The sequence below is a fragment of the Branchiostoma belcheri genome, unplaced genomic scaffold, assembly GCF_001625305.1.
Source record: "Branchiostoma belcheri isolate BF01 breed outbred unplaced genomic scaffold, Haploidv18h27 scaffold126, whole genome shotgun sequence".
Lineage (NCBI taxonomy): Eukaryota > Metazoa > Chordata > Leptocardii > Amphioxiformes > Branchiostomatidae > Branchiostoma > Branchiostoma belcheri.
This window is the reverse complement of record NW_017802669.1, coordinates 289,812-306,302: the sequence shown is the minus strand read 5'-3', so window position 1 is coordinate 306,302 and position 16,491 is coordinate 289,812. Positions and strand designations below refer to the sequence as shown.

The 16,491-nt window shown below is 41.1% G+C and overlaps 2 protein-coding genes across 2 annotated transcripts; both read left to right on the top strand.

The window, feature by feature from the left end:
- The first annotated feature begins 168 nt into the window (after positions 1–168).
- LOC109463450 lies at positions 169–11,350 on the top strand. The gene is made up of 10 exons (XM_019760274.1): positions 169–497; positions 1,277–1,614; positions 1,720–1,839; positions 2,569–2,728; positions 3,290–3,485; positions 5,729–5,801; positions 6,194–6,292; positions 7,711–7,874; positions 9,511–9,619; positions 10,458–11,350. Exons 1-10 carry the CDS (start codon positions 338–340, stop codon positions 10,617–10,619), a joined length of 1,581 nt encoding a protein of 526 aa, XP_019615833.1. The 5' UTR covers positions 169–337; the 3' UTR covers positions 10,620–11,350.
- A 1,725-nt stretch (positions 11,351–13,075) lies between these two features.
- Positions 13,076–16,472, top strand: LOC109463449 (tripartite motif-containing protein 3-like). The gene has a single exon (XM_019760273.1). It carries the CDS (start codon positions 13,130–13,132, stop codon positions 14,819–14,821), a length of 1,692 nt encoding a protein of 563 aa, XP_019615832.1. The 5' UTR covers positions 13,076–13,129; the 3' UTR covers positions 14,822–16,472.
- The last annotated feature ends 19 nt before the right edge of the window (positions 16,473–16,491 follow it).

Genomic DNA, 16,491 nt, shown 5'->3' with positions numbered 1-16,491 from the left:
TGGAAAATACTAAAAAGAATGTTGTTTTCTGTTTTATAATGGTTTATTTCAATTCATTTTACTTGAGTACACGTCTTTCTATCTAATTATTCCCCCATTTAACTACTTAACTGGAGTAAAAGCAAGCTCTGTTGCTACTGTACTTTGAAAGTACGTCAACAGAGGGCGCTCATTTACTTCCGGGTTGTTTCGCAGTAGTTGCACGGTCAGTTTCCAGTTTCTGAGTTTGGACACAAGACAGACAACTCTAATGACAGTCTTGGACAGTAGCTGGACAGGATCAAACTAGTCCTGTAAAATTGAAAGGTCCAGAACTCTGTTTAGTGAAGATCACACCATGAAGTGTTCTTGGAGCATTGCGTTTTTCTTCACAACCTTGGTGGCAATATCTTCTTCACAAGTTGGGCAGGAAAAGTGTCAAGCTGTGCCCAAGGGACACTTGGAAATCTTCGGGTCTCATGCAGACGCCACAGAAACCATCGACGAGATGTTCACAGGTTGGACCAGATTTCTCTTATAGATATTCATGTATCATCAAGGTGCTAAGTCAGTAAATGACGAGTATGGCAGTCTCTGTACCTAGTAACTTATACAATTTAAAAGTAACTTTTATTTCATGAGATACATGTTTATTGGTAAGATTTTGTGTAACATCTGTGTCCATAATATCACCAGAGTCCATAATATCGCCACCTTGAGAAATAGTGTGCTTAAAGATATTTTTACTGCAACAGACCCTAGGTATGTACATTTGATGTGTGAAGGAGTGCATACCAAAAGTATGTTGCAGTAAAATATCTTTAAGCACACTGTTTCTCAAGGTGGCGATATTATGGACCCTGGTGATATTATGGACACAGATGTTACTATGGTCATGAGAAGAGGCACAATCTAGACATACTTAATTTTTTAAAGTGGTGATCTAGTTCCATGACCCCATAACTGTTACCACTTTCCAGAAAAACCTTACCTTCCAATATACATTGTACTAGTTAAACGTTAACGTTATTTTATATAATGTTAATCATGAGTGATCACTGTTTTTGTTTACATCATAACATTATATATGCAAATTATTTAAAGACATTATGCAACTTACTGGTAAACAAATTGATTTGTTTAGACATTAGTTTTATTGGTGAACAAATTGATTTCTGATCAGCCAATCGTCACCTTTTTTTGCCTACCACTCACTCGCGATGATGTCAATTGCTCTGACATCCTATTCAAAACACTTTTAAAAAATGTTTGTCTTTCTTGCCATCCACCACAACAGTCCCACAACCCCAGGAGTTCTTTGACAAGTTTGTCAAACCCAACAAACCCGTCCTGCTGAGGGGCGCAGCCAGGCCCTCGCGTGCGTACTCACTCTGGACGCCCGAGTTCCTCATCCGGGAGTACGGAAACCTCACCGTCCGACTGGAGGCACGACACGAGGCCAACCACAAGATTCCCGCGGGGGAGACGGGCCTGGGGCGGGACACGGTCGCTCACTTCATGCGGAACTTCGACACGATGGACGCGTACGCCATCTCACAGATCCCACGTCCAATGGAGAAGGACGTCGCTGTCCCACCATGCCTCAGGTGTGGCAGTATCGCACAGGGCATTCAGGTGGGATTTTTATACTTTAGTACTTATAATAATATATCATAACATATTGCCCAGTTTGACAAAACTTGAACAAATCTTATCTAAATCCTTGAACAATTTTTACAGGAGACTCATCTGTTCCTGACAGCAGCAGGAGGAAAGACCATGGTGCACAGGGACCCGTACAGCACCTTCCACTGTCTGTTCAATGGCACCAAGGACTGGATTCTGGTTGACCCCAGCCAGGTACTGACCATCAGTCCTCCCAGTAGTGTTTAAAGGCATCCAATGCAATTTCAGGGAACTACGTATACATGTAAATAGAGTGTCAAAACATAGGAGTGTCAGAACATAGGGGTGTCAGAATATAGGGGTGTCAGAATATAGAGGTGTCAGAACATAGGGGTGTCAGAACATAGGGGTGTGGGAACATAGGGGTGTGGGAACATAGGGGTGTGGGAACATAGGGGTGTCAGAACATAGGGGTGTTGGAATATAGAGGTGTCGGAACATAGGGTGTCGGAACATAGGGGTGTCAGAACATAGGGTGTCAGAACATAGGGGTGTCGGAACATAGGGGTGTCAGAACATAGGGGTGTCGGAATATAGAGGTGTCGGCACATAGGGTGTCGGAACATAGGGGTGTCAGAACATAGGGCGTCAGAACATAGGGGTGTCAGAACATAGGGGTGTCAGAAAATAGAGGTGTCAGAACATAGGGTGTCAGAACATAGGGGTGTCAGAACATAGGGGTGTCGGAACATAGGGTTGTCGGAACATAGGGGTGTCGGAACATAGGGGTGTCGGAACATAGGGGTGTCGGAACATAGGGGTGTCAGAATATAGGGGTGTCATAATATACATGTAGGGGTGTCAGAACATAGAGTTGTCAGAACTCAAGGCTGGGTTTGCCAGATTTTGAGGTTTGGGGTACAATGTAACTGTATAAGTGTCCATTTTTTTTCTTTCCTGCAGAGTGACCTGCTGTACTTTGCGGAGGACTCTCGGTACGAGTGGGGAGGGTACTCAGAGATCAACGTGGACAGCGTGGACCTGTTACAGTTTCCGAAGATCCGGGACGTCCGCTTTGCTCGTATCACCATGGACAAGGGAGACTGTATCTTTGTACCTGGAGGCAAGTCCAGTTTGCTTTCACCTCACTTTGTGATGATTCTCTGAGTTTTTAACCTTAGAGTCTCCCTGCTACCAATCAAAATTTTCTGCCAAAAAATTACTTCAAAAAGGAGATGGTTACAAAACTTGGAGTCATTTCTGAATCAGTGAGTGTAGATGGAGTGTGTTTTTTAATGTTCATATACTTTTAAATTGTTATTTTGAAAACTTTTGTTCCCGACCCTAGATGTTTTTGTGTCATTTTCTTCCTCGATTCTTATTTATCTGACTGTTGTCCACCTTTCGTTGCTTGTCTAATATTAATGTAATCATGTTTTGTCCTGTGTAAATATATGCTGGACCCAATTCAAAAGCAGTTTCTACTAGCTGAATGGGCAATGGGCTACCCAGCTTTAACTGTTTTATGATTAGATGAATAAATAAGAAAGACTGATTGCAGCCAGAGGCTGTTTCAACAACTCTGAGTGAGCTGCATCATCATTTTTATTTCAGTATGTCCAAGGACCAATGAAATACAATGTTTTGGCCTAACATCCGTGTGTTGTCTCGCCTTCTCTGATAGGCTATCCCCACCAGGTGAGAGTGAACGGCTACCTAAACACCGCCGTCTCCATCTGGATATCCCGTTTGAAGGAGTTCGACAACGCCGGTTGCGACCAAGAGTTTGACTTCACGCCGATGGACCAGGTGGACGTTCTGTGGCGATACAGCGGACATGGTGATCTCCCGCAAGGTCACATGGACATTCACATCCTAAGGTCAGAGGTCGCTGCACTATTCATAATTTGAGGGAGAGGTCACCTGTAACTTGGCCACTACACCCTGCAAAAAAAGGCAATGCATCCCTTAGTGGGCTCCTTTTACATAAATTGGTTTGTCTTCATTGTCTGAACTACCGGTAAAGGACACACCCTTAATACAGTAGACGAAAAGGAACTAGTAATCTTTGGTCGTTTGGATATGGTGATAAAAAATCAGCAGGAAGCTCCACAAAGGGACACATAGTACATGTATTTACACAAGGAAATTGTTATTTGAGCAACTGCACACAGGTAGCCATCCACTACTTTTCAAATTTTACTTATTTTAGGGTCCATAAGAAGCTAAGACAAGTACACTCTGGAGCTAATGTTGTCTCGCACAGATTGTCAGGGCAGGGTTTCAAGTGTCAGAAAGTTCTATATACTTGTAGTCCTCCTTTCCTGTTGAGGGTAGGATTGTACACTCTCATATAGTGCCTCTCTGACTCCTCATCATTTGAATCAGTGAGGTTCACAGTCTAGGATGTCTGGATTGTAGACTCGAGTTTGAAAGAGTGTCTCTTGTTGTGCTGTAGGTGGTGGAAAATGACAGAGGAGTAGTCATTTAATTACTAGGTCTGTAGTGTTGTTTGTACCTTTCTGTTACACATAATTACAACCTGCAATCTGCAAATTTTCTCTCATTATCTCGAAATTTAACAGCTGCTGGTTTCGTAGTCTCGAAGACCTGAGGGCATCATTTAGTCTCTCACATCAAGGAGGTTAAAAATCAAAAGTTGAATTAATTTTTTAAATTCAAAAAGCTCCTTGCTCTCAGTGAAACTATCACTTTGGAATCCTGAACTTCTGTCTTAACTGAGCCCCAAAGCATGGTAGCCCTAAAGCATTTTTTTTTTAACACCTTTATTCAGTGTACATGAAATCATACAAACAAATCATATAAAGTGTACATAATAAACAGAGATAAAGTAAGGGAAGATAAAATAACATCAGGTAATCATTCATAAATTCATAACAAAAGAAAGGTGTGTATATATATCATGTAAACAAATTACTGGGTAGCATTCATTATTGTCATGTGATGTTTTAGTTTACATTGGAAGTATTTCATGTCAGGTTTTATATTTTTAATGAAGCAGCTGTATATGACATATTTAGCTATTAGGATACATTGCAATAGAAAAGGATCTGTGTGTGAAGTTTCTGGTATACAATATATAATTAGCTTCTCAGTTAATGTTAGGTCCTGTTGTGTTTCGTTTTTCCACCATCTTGTAAAATCTTTCCAGAAATATGTGACATAATGGCAGTGTATTAACAGATGTTCAATAGTGTGTTTTTCATTACAATTGTTACACAGCCCTAAAGCATGGTATAACCAGCATTCGAAGGTGGATATGATTGTAAAATTATAATAAAAAGCTCTATTTCATTCGGGCAAGCTGTTACTTTTTGTGCCAGTTTGCCAACACAGTTACCGGTATGTAATATTAGGAAAGATACTGTAAATCACTTGGTAAAAGTTCTTTATCCAAGAAAAATGGGCACATTCGCAGACCTTTACGTTCAAGGCTGCGGCAGGTGCAGCAAAAAGAAAGTCAGCGAATTATTTTTTCACGGTGATGATAATTTTCGCCATACAGAAGTGACTGCAAAAATTGCCAAGGATAAAAGTACTGTGATAAAATTGTGATTTACAGGATGGCATGTTTGAGTCATAGGTCAATACACCCTCTAATAGCTAGGTAACTCATACATATACAGGGTGCTATATACATGTAGATGGTAACGTTACATGTACTGTATGTGCAACCCATATATATATATATATAGGTAAGTTGTAGAAGACCATTCAAAAGTCTCTGTAATTTTTTGTTGTGTCAATAAAGAATCTGTTATATGGGTCCCGCAGGACAAGGGTTAACATTGCTGTTAATGTCTGAAAGTTTCAGCAGTTGTTGTGATCATCATCCTTTATATAACATCTGTGTCCATAATATCACCAGGGTCCATAATATCGCCACCTTGAGAAACAGTGTACTTAAAGATATTTTTACTGCAACATACCCTAGGTATGTACATTTGATGTGTGAAGGAGTGCACACCAAAAGTATGTTGCAGTAAAAATATCTTTAAGCACACTGTTTCTCAAGGTGGCGATAATATGGACCCTGGTGATATTATGTACGCAGTGTTAATGTAGGTTGGAATCTCTGATTTCTTGTTATTGTTTCTTACAGGAGGCTCCTGTTACTCCTGGCTGACTCTGAGGGGAAGATTTCTGTTCAACATTTCCTGGACAACTTCATCAAGGTGAGCCAATGTTGTCCTTCATATCCCACACTCAGTCCGAAACTTTCATGTATAATATATAATGATTGTTGAAATGTCTGTTGTAGATAGATTTTTTTGTGCATGGCAGAACTTTTGTCTTGTGCTGTGTACTAAATAAACTTCCAGTAGTGCTTGAGGCCCAAAACTGTGACTTAAATTTTCCTCACAGCATAAATAATGTAGCCATTGGGATTTAAAACTGTATAATACTTGCCCAGTAGTTATGAGGATGGTACCCAGGCTAAATTGTGGATCCCAAAGACAAAAACAGTGTGGTCTATTTAGCAGTAATACTTCTGCATCACATGTTCTAATGTTTCTTTATTAATAAATAATAATTATGTACTACATGATTTTTTTCTTCCTTACAGGGAAGACATGAAATGGGAGATGAGTTTGAAGAAGACCACAGGATGTCACAGGAAGAGATAAAGACCATGGATAAACTCTACAGTAACATGAAGATTGAGGTCAGTAGAGTGGTCTTAAACTAACAGGACTCTGTGCTGTCAAAAGAATTTTTTTTATTTCTGTAAATGTCCATATACATTTTTCATTTTTATTCATTTATACAGGGTTAGCATATCGCCACGCATTTGGCGCTTTTCAAAACTCCCTGTGACATACATAACATTAAGTACAATCAAAAGGTAGTCATGATAATAGAAACGATTTTCACAGTTTTCCTGATAGTATTACATGTATCTCTAAACAATTGCAAAGACAACAAGCAAGTCATTTTAAAGACATTTTAGGCTCTACCAGTTAATCCCAATATATATTAGGATTAACCCACACTGGTGGATATAGTTACAGCTAAGGCCACACCAATTTAATTTCTTGGTTAACGGATTTTTCCAGAAAAATAATGGAGCGGGCGGGCGAAAAAATAAAAAATAAAAACAGGCCTACTGTAGGTATCCTATTATGGCCCCAAATGGTACGATAGGAGCCATGAAGTCAACACACCAGGCTGGTTCAAAATTTAAACAATGAATTTTGAACTTTTAATGATACCATTGCATTGAAAGATGGAATACCTGTAACAAGTAGGATGAAAAGGACTGTTTTCAACTGTTCAGGACAAAATATGAGCATTTTGCAGTTGATTCTGAATTTTTATTTTTATTTGCAAATCAGAAAAAAATGAAGAGGCAAATCCGTTAACCAAGAAATTAAATTGGTGTGGCCTAATGAGCTTTGTATTCACATTTGAGATGGCATCCTTGGTGCAGTGCCACACTGTGTGGTTAAGGAGTAAAATACTTTAGGTAAAGGTAGTTCCATAGTGTTTTTGAGGACATATAGGAGCAGTGGGTTGTTGATCCACTGTGTTGAGGGCACTGTATTCCAAGGTGGAGCCCATCCCTCTCCTTCTGCCACTTTTTAGTAGTTTTACCTCCCCAACCAAAGTCAAAGACCCATTTTACACCTGAGTGGAGTGAGGAAAGTTGTGTTAAAGGACATATAATTTGATGTAATTTCAGTTTTGGTGCCATTCAACCCCAAATCCTACCAGCCTCCAGGTGGAATAGGCAGTCATCAAATGTGAACATGGATTTGGGTCAAATATCAACCTTATGTGTGCGGGACTGGTAGAAACAAATGAGTCACCTTTTGCAAATGGGATTTTGGGTTAAAAGACACCAAAAACTGAAATTACTGTATTTGTCCTTTAAGTGCCTATGCCAAGGACACAACGTCTAGTGAGGAATGCAAGGAGTGACCACTCATTCTCTATTTGCCTGCCCAGCCACAATTGGTCATTCGATGCCATAGGCAAGAAGAGAGTACTTGGAAAGCTAGGAAGTTACCAAAACTTCCATCAGGTGAGAGTTTAGGTGTATTGAGCACCTTATTTTCCTGTCTTTTCCGTGCATCATAACAGTTTGCCAAGAAGGTGGACCCAGAAGGACGAGGTTACATCACCACAGACGAGGTAAAAGCCCTGACAAGAGAAGAGATGAAGGACATCATGTTGATTATCGACCCCACAGACGTGTCCGACACTTCATCCTTCGAGTACAGCCACATCCAGGTAGAGGCTATCAGGTAGGACACGGCTCGAAATTCATTTTTGGGAATAGGTGCACTGGTGCACCCAACCTAAAAAATTGGGTGCACAAAATTTTCAGTGGGTGCACCATATAAGATAGAATAAGTAGAATGTCAGTGTAACTAAGGCCACACCAATTTAATTTGTTGGTTCTCGGATTCGCCTCTTCGTTTTTTTCTGATTTGCAAAAAAAAAAATTGATTCTGGTCCTGAATCAACTGAAAAATGCTCATATTTTGCCCCCAACAGTTGAGGAAAGTCCTTTTCTTCCTAGTTGTTACAGTTTTCCCATCTGTCATTGCAGTGGTTTGATTAAAAGTTCAAAATTCAATGTTTAAATTTTAACCCAGCCTTTTGTGTTGACTTAATGGCTCATTTTGTAGCATTTAAGCCTATAATAGGATGCCTAGACCTGTTTTTATTTTTTTTCGCCCTGTCGCTTCATATATTTTCTGAAAAAATCAGAGAACCAACAAATTAAATTGGTGTGGCCTAAGTAGAATGTCAGTGAAAACTAATGTTGTTTTGTTTCTAAAGAAAAGTACTACATGAATGATTTTACTATTTTTCTGACACTTAGATGTTCAGAATATCCTGAATACTAGTACTACTCTACATTTAACATCTTGACATACGTAAATCTGAAAAAAAATGGGTGCACAGCTCCAGATTTGGGTCACTAAGTTGCACATGCACCCAGTATTTCGAGCCCTGTAGGACCCTCTCCAACAGGACGGAAGATCTAGAAAAAGTCTTCAAACTGAGCATCTAGTTGCCTACATGTGTATGTATAAAAAGAATAAGACTAGCACACAAAGTAGATATAATAGTATGGAAAAAAGAATGATTGTAAGAGGCAGAAAGTTTAAGATTGTTATTAATAAATGCAGCCATAAAACACAGTGGATAATGATTCTTGGGTTTTGTGTAAGAAATGATCATATACTACTATAAGAAAAATCCTGATGTTTAAAGCTATTAAGGTCTCATTCATGTATTACTCCGAGTGTACCCCCTAAAAGAGTACCAAGTCAAAAACTAAACGGCTGTATGAACGAGTGTTTTTATTGGTGAGAATTTTCCCTTTAGCCATCCCAACTGATGTAAAACGTCAAAGCGGTGAAAGCTTGTTTGTAACTGATGAAATTAGGACGTAATTGTCGGCAGCCGCGCGCTAGGTCGGACGTGCACAGTCCATTGTTGTGAGTTGTGCGGTCGTAGGTTTGCAGCGCGGGAGGGCCTCTTGCGGACAGCTGCTAAGTGCAGTTTGTGATTCCCATAAAACAGGATTGTGTGTATAGAAGTCGTTGGCAATTTTTTTATGAGACGTAGAGTAAGTGTGCTCAACATAGCATGAAAGATATCAATTGATTTAATGTAGGATCATAGGGAACACGGTCTCGTAAGTCACTCATTAATGCATGGTTTCTAATGTATGGAAAAAACTCATGAATGAGACCTTAATGCATTATGTAGTAATGTAGTATTATGACAATGCAAAAGTCATTTTTCTTGTCATTTCTTTACGATTTAAGTTGAATCAACCCTACTCTGTGTTACAAATAAGTGCCATTCAGGAAGTGGAGGTACCAAAATAGGACTTGATAACTAACTTCTTATCCATTCCTGTAGGACACTTCTACAGAATCTGATGAGTAAGAATGGTGGGCAGCTGTCTTCAGACGTGTTTGTGCAGGAGTATGTGGAACGTCTGGGTGGAACTGCACAGGTGGCAGAGGAGGTAAGCAAACAACATTATTTCAACCAAAACAAGAGTTCAGAGATCTCAGACCTCCATGAAATATTAAGATCTTGTGTGATGTTGACTGTGTCCTCTCCTCTTATTCACCATGGTGTCTACAAGTAATTCTTTATTGTGCAAGTAAAACAACACGTACCAGCTGTCAAGGAGGTCATGTAATGAAAAACACAAGTGAAAATAGCGAGAGTGCCTCTGTCTTGTCATTGTACAGGTTATGGTGGTGGACATTCTCTCTTATATATTGTCTATCTTCCATGGTTTTAACCTTCCATGGTCATTTCAATCATGTTCCAAGGCCATTTCTCAATGTCTGTTCTATGGAGGACTGGCCACAGCCATTGTCCTAAAACAGCTTTCCATTGTATGACAAGATAAATCTGCTTTAGAAGTTATGAAATAAACATATTTCATTATGTACTGATTTGTTTATTTGCATTTATGATCTGTTATGAGTTCACTTTGTTTACCATTATTGTATATAGTACCTTTATTTGTGTTCATATTTTGTTTGGATTCTGTTATCTGTACCTTTGATTCTCTTTTGTTTATGTATTATTTATATTTTTTATTATTTGTATACCTTAGACTTGATGTTAGCCATTCTTTATTACTATTGTTGTAGTACTCTCCAGTACATTGTACTTTGTACATCTGTGCATTTATCCTCCCGGGGAATGAATATGCAATAAAGTTTCTAAAGTTTCTACTTATTTATACTCAAACGGTGTTGTATAAGCCCACACGGGCTGGGCGCGGAAAAGCGCACGACACGAAAATAAAGTTTTATTCATTCATATTTCTGTTCTCTCCCACCCAGATTGTGGCCAAGCTGGTCCCTAACAAGGACGCGACCTTGACAGCTGCCATGGTACAGGAGAACATGGCCGCCGCCTTACAGCCGTTTGACTCAGCCAGAGCTCACGACCCCACCCTGGAGCGACTCATGTACAAGCATCTGGAGATGCATGATGAACTTTAACCTTACGTTATGTCATAAAAAGTTGCCATCATGTATGTCATCAGAAGTTGCCTTCATGTGATGTCATCAGAAATTGCCCTCATGTGATGTCATCAGAAGTTGCCCTCATGTGATGTCATCAGAAGTTGCTCTCATGTGATGTCATCAGTTGTTCTCATGTGATGTCATCAAAAGTTCTCATGATGTCATCAGAGGTTACCCTCATATGATGTCATCAAAAGTTGTCTTGAAGTTCATGGATGTCATCAAAACTTGTCCTTTTGTGATGTCATCAAAAGTTGTCCTCATATGATGTCATCAAAAGTTATCATCATGAAAACGTCATCAGAAGTTGCAATCAGAAACATTGCCATGATCAATGAAAAAGCAATATTTGAGAATTCCAAACAGAAAGCTGCTAATTTAAACTATTGTTGATTATAATGGACTATATAAGTTTAGATCCCTTAGTTGTGTGTTATGGTGATGTAGCAAAGTGGATAATAATGGAAAAAATGGAGACATACCATATTTTTCAACTTAAGATTATATTATATAATTTATATTCATATTATAAATCTTTGACCGTGTTGAAAGTATGCTAGTGATGTTTGTACCTGCTGCTTTGTATACCTCTTCCTTTTTCTGTGTAAGTTGTCAGATTTTTTTTTTAGGATTTATATTTCATTTCTCATCTAAGCTGTTGCTGGATATAACAAACACTTTGTGTATTTTTTCTATGCAGTAGTATTGTGAAGAATATTACTTGGGTTTTTGTCTTTGAGAAAAAGGTTGTTTGGGAAGGAAGGCACATATAATGTTATATCTTAAATTGAATTTTATCAATGATGATTAGGAATTGGGTGTCTAACTGTCTAACTATGATAAATTATTTTTGTGTTCGAATTTCTAATGATATAATTGTAGCTTGTGGACCAATGTATGAGCACTTGTTACCCTTTGCGGTACATTGAATTTGTATATTTGCTACAATATCCATGGGATGGATGAATAACTTTTCAATAAAGAAGGTATCTGGTTTTCTTCAGTATTGTGTTTTTTTTTAGTTTTGTATTGAAAATTTGACTTGTGATGAATGTACGTCCACGAATGGGAGGCCAGTTTTACTTTAACTGGAGTTTCACCAACATGTCTGCTGACAAAACTGACTTTTTCACCACATTTACATTATGTGCTGAGTCCACACAATTCAGCCTATGGCTGCTATGTGTTTTGATCAATGAACTTTTCATTCAGCTGAGAAGCTATTTTTTTCATCTAACATAGTACATGTCAGCAGTGCTACTTGACCCCCACCCCGTCTAGATAGGGTTAAAACAGGCCAGACTGTATGTACGAATCTCAACGTTATCAGTTTTTGGCGAGATGTGGATGAAGAAAAGGTTGTACCTAGCCACTGCAAATCGATCAATCCCTAAACTCTGAACCCTAAGCTTCTTTTGACACTACTGCGGCCACCATCCTAGTTAGTTGATGTCCGCTCCCACAGTGCCTGGTTGGTTGTAGCGACTGTGGGAACGGACGTAAACTTACCAGGATGGTACCCAGGCTAGCTTTGGGAATGCCCATCATCACAATTAGAGGTTCAACCAATGAGAAAATGGCAATTAGCTGTTGGACCAATGAGAGAGCGGCTGCATGTCAGTCAAATATTTGCATTCCATTGTTTTGACGGAGGTGGGCGGGGCTTTAGGATCGGTCTTTTCCGCAGCCAGCTAGTGCTGAAATGCCATCCACTGGCGGGATGTGTCGGATTTGCGAGCGAACATTTGTACATTTTGCAAGCACTCCTACACATGATCCTTGAAAAACCCCACCACGACTACACTATGTAGTCAAACTGGATTCTAGATTTCACAAACTTGGATATTTGTAAAGATACAGATGTCGACTAGCCTGACTAAATCGCGCTCCTAGCGGCCTGTGCCCGCACGACAGTTGCCCAAGCTAGTGAAGCGATGGCTTGTGCAAAGAAAGGCGAAGATTTGGACCAATTACCCACTCTTCCCTTCAAACCAAGGAGGTTATAGTGTATATTATAACCTCTATGTTAAAAAAAACGATGAAGTCTTGACACACATTCGTTAATTCGATCTTTTCCCTCAAACTCTCCATGTAGCCAACAGAAATTTAGGAACTTTTTGTACTATTGTAAGATTGAAGAGATATTGTCTGTATCCCCCTGGGGCCAGGATTACAGAAAGGGGAGGTATTACTACGTACGATGATGTTATCTAAAAATGCTTGTCATGAATGCTATCGAAGATAGCCTTTAATGTAAAGTAACTACAGCTTTGGGGCGAACTTTTTCAATAATTTAGCTCCAAGGATCTTAAAGATGATATTGGAGTTTTCTCGGTTACTTCTTTTGTGCTTAAGAATCATAGACTAGCCCTAAACATGAACAGGTGTCCACGTGTGAGCCACTCGCTGTTAATTAATAATAAACCGGTCAGACGACTTTTCCTGAAGTGAAGACACTGCAGAGGACACAGCACTACTGGGTCAACATGGCGGAAAAGGTCCGAAAGAAGAGTCTGACACAAAGTATAGCCGGCTCGATCAGGGAAAGCCTGGCGGGGTCCAGGAGAGCTAGTCTGTCCGGGTCTGTCCGAGGACTGAGTGTAGCCGGATCGGTCACTGAAGAAACCCCAGCGGTGGACGCAAAAGCAGAGGAGGCAAACGCGGGAACTGCGGAGGGAAACACAACAACACAAGCCGAACTAGACACACCTGCAACAGACGCAGCATCTCAAGATGGGAGTAAACTCCGTAGGAAAAGTTTGACTCAAAGCATAGCAGGGTCTATCAGAGAAAGTCTATCCGGGTCCAGAAGAGGAAGCAAGGCAGGGTCCATCAAGGAAGAACCAGAATTGGCCACAGAGGCTACAGAGGAAAACACGGTCACAGCAGACGTACATACAAACACAGAAGAGGCGAACACAGAGCGAAGGAAAAGTTTGTCCCAGAGCATAGCAGGGTCTGTGAAGGGGAGTACAGCAGGCTCCAGAAGAGGGAGCAAAGCAGGATCGATCAAAGAAACACCAGAAGCGGGGACAAACGGAGAAACAGCGTCCACCGGCCGAAGGAAGAGTCTGACCCAAAGCATAATAGGCTCAATCAAAAGCTTAGCTGGGTCGAAAAGAGGTAGTAGAGCTGGATCACTCAAGGATATACCAGAAGAGGTGCCGCCGGAACCAGAGGAGCCTCCGCCGGTCATATTCGGTGGAAGAAACGTGCGTGTCAAGGACAAGTTTCGCTGTGTCTGCGGTCTTGCCGTGTCTAAGGACTCTGAGATATACATCGCAGACTGCTACAACGAGAGAATCGTCATCTACACTCCAGAGGGAAAGTTCGTCCGCGAGTTTCCAACCGTCGTGAAAGGTTTACTCAAACCCAAGCCGTTCCAACCGCAAGACGTAGCCATAGACAAGTACGAGAACGTCTGGGTTGTCGGTTCGCTGGCCATCCCGAAGAAACGTGGAGCAACAGATTTTGTCGTCCGGTTCAGCAAAGAGGGTGCCTTCGTCAGCCAGTTTGAGATACCCCATACGGGCACGGAATCGTTCCACGGCATCGCAGTGAGGCCCAACAACCTCTACAACCGGGAGAAAATCCGCACGGAGGAAGACGCCGACCTTCCGCCCAAACCTGACCTGGAGATAGTGGTGACAGAGCAGCGCGTCAGGCCGTGGGAGGGGAAGTGGTACGTTGAAAGCTGTGCGAAAGTCTTTCTCGCAGACGGTACGATGTACAAAACTGTCGCGGGGCGGACCAGGAAGGCGCGATACGCCGCGATCAACAGCAAGGGAGACATCCTCGTCACCGACGCCTGGACGCACAGGGTCTACACCATCATCGAAGAAGCAAAGGATAAAAGATTCGGGAGGCGAGGAACCGCGAACGGATTTTTGGACGCGCCGCACGGCATTTGCACCGACAGCGAAGACAACGTCATCGTGGTGGACAGGGGGAACAAGCGGGTGGAACTGTTCGACAGAGACGGGAACTTCATCCGGCACATCGCCGAGGATATGGCGGACCCGTGGGCTGTGGCGGTGGGACCGGACTTTGTGGTGGTCACTAATGTCGGTAAATGTGGCGTGGACGATGTGACGGTTATACAGTACACGGCACCGCCTGCGCCGCCGCCGCCTACCAAGGGCCAAGTCAGGTTTGCCGAGTCTGAATCTAGCGACTAGAGCCCCCTAATGAGAATTAAACTGTTCTCCGAGTCAAGAAAATTGACTCACCGGAATTTTCGACCGAATCACTCGGTCTTCGTCAGTTTTCTGACCCGAGTGCTACAGAGATGTGACTTTTCCCCTCATGTGAGTTCACACTGGGTCAAAGTTCGTCGGAAGTCGGTACCGCCCCCCGTCCCGGTTGTGAGACCCAGTGCTGACGTCACGCGTGGGAAAAGAGCACGCGTCTACAGCACTCGGGTCAGAAAGCTGGTGAAGACAGAGTGATTTAGTCGAAGATTCCGGTGTCGAAAATTTCAATTTTCTTGAGTTGGAGAACAGTCCAATTCGCAATATGTATTTTACCAACACAGATGAACTTTCATGCTATAGACTAAGCCCATGTCACACATTCACGACCTTCCCTGAACACCAGTCGACCAGGTTCGGTTGACGTTCGGGAGTAGTCTGACCAGGTTTAGGCTACGACTAACTTTGTTTACGAATCGAATTTGAGTCAAATTTGAGTCAGAGTTGACCACCGAATATGCTCCGAACACTGCTGACTTATTATATTCCCAATGGTTGACTGGTGTTCTGCTGACTTACAACCGAATACCAGACAACCATGTTTGAACCTCCTGACAAACTCAAGAATGTTTTAAAGCCGAATACGCCGACCACCAGCCAACTTAACGCCGACATACTCCTAACCACGCATGGTCGGGGGGCGTTCGGCTAGTGTTCGGGAGGCCAAAATACTTGAATGCGTGACGGGAGCTTAATAAGGAGTTTATTTACAATCAGAGACGTCTTCAGTATCATTCGTCAGGCAAGAGGGATGGTTGGGGTGTAAGTGTGATGAATAATAGACTACACTAAAAGAAAGGACACCAATTAAGTACGTGTAATGTTGAGGACACACCGGATAACATGTAATAAGTATCATATTAAGATGGCAGGCATGTGTGCTTCGTAATACAGATTTTTGTTAACGTAACAGTCATAAAATCAACACTATTTACATGTACATGTAGACATCTAGATAACTCGCCCAAATGTACATTGCCGTATTACATGTCGTGAAGAAGATCTTTGCTAAGGCAGGTTCAGAATTTGGAGTAGTATTGAAAATTATATTGAAAGTTAAGTTTGAGTTGTACATAAGTACAAGAAACGCCTTGACCTAGCTTTAAGATTTTTTTTTACAAATCTTTATTCAACAAAACAAAAGAGCGTACAAAAAGACAAACGATATAACATAAGAGTACACACACACTGAATTACATAAAAACATTCTACCCAGTCGATATATTTGCTAAATCCCCCCATTTTTTGTAGTGACTGATCATATTGTTTTGTTTACGTGCGATGCTTTCTTCTGTGGCTTTAAAATTATTTACAAAGGATTCAAAACTATACAATGAAATAGTTGCGGAATGACGATTCTTGAAAATATACACCTTTCCCAGTAATATTATAAGATTGCATATAATTGGTACTGCTTCATGATGATCACCCAATAGAATGTTCAACGGATTTTCTATATTAAGATACATGTAAAGTCCTGTTTTTTTGTTAAACCATTTCTGAACACTCAGCCAAAATTTAAACACCTTTCTGCAATCACAAAAAAGGTGTTTTGTTGTTTCTTCTTCTTCTGCACACAAGGCACACCAGGGTGTAGG

What these genes read in the sequence shown, in the direction of transcription:
- LOC109463450 (XM_019760274.1), top strand. Translation starts at nt 338, where the DNA reads ATGAAGTGTTCTTGGAGCATTGCGTTTTTCTTCACAACCTTGGTGGCA. An exon ending in CATCGACGAGATGTTCACAG is followed by an intron (nt 498 to 1,276) that starts GTTGGACCAGAT and finishes CCACCACAACAG; the next exon opens with TCCCACAACCCCAGGAGTTC. An exon ending in ACAGTAACATGAAGATTGAG is followed by an intron (nt 6,293 to 7,710) that starts GTCAGTAGAGTG and finishes GCATCATAACAG; the next exon opens with TTTGCCAAGAAGGTGGACCC.
- LOC109463449 (XM_019760273.1), top strand. Translation starts at nt 13,130, where the DNA reads ATGGCGGAAAAGGTCCGAAAGAAGAGTCTGACACAAAGTATAGCCGGC.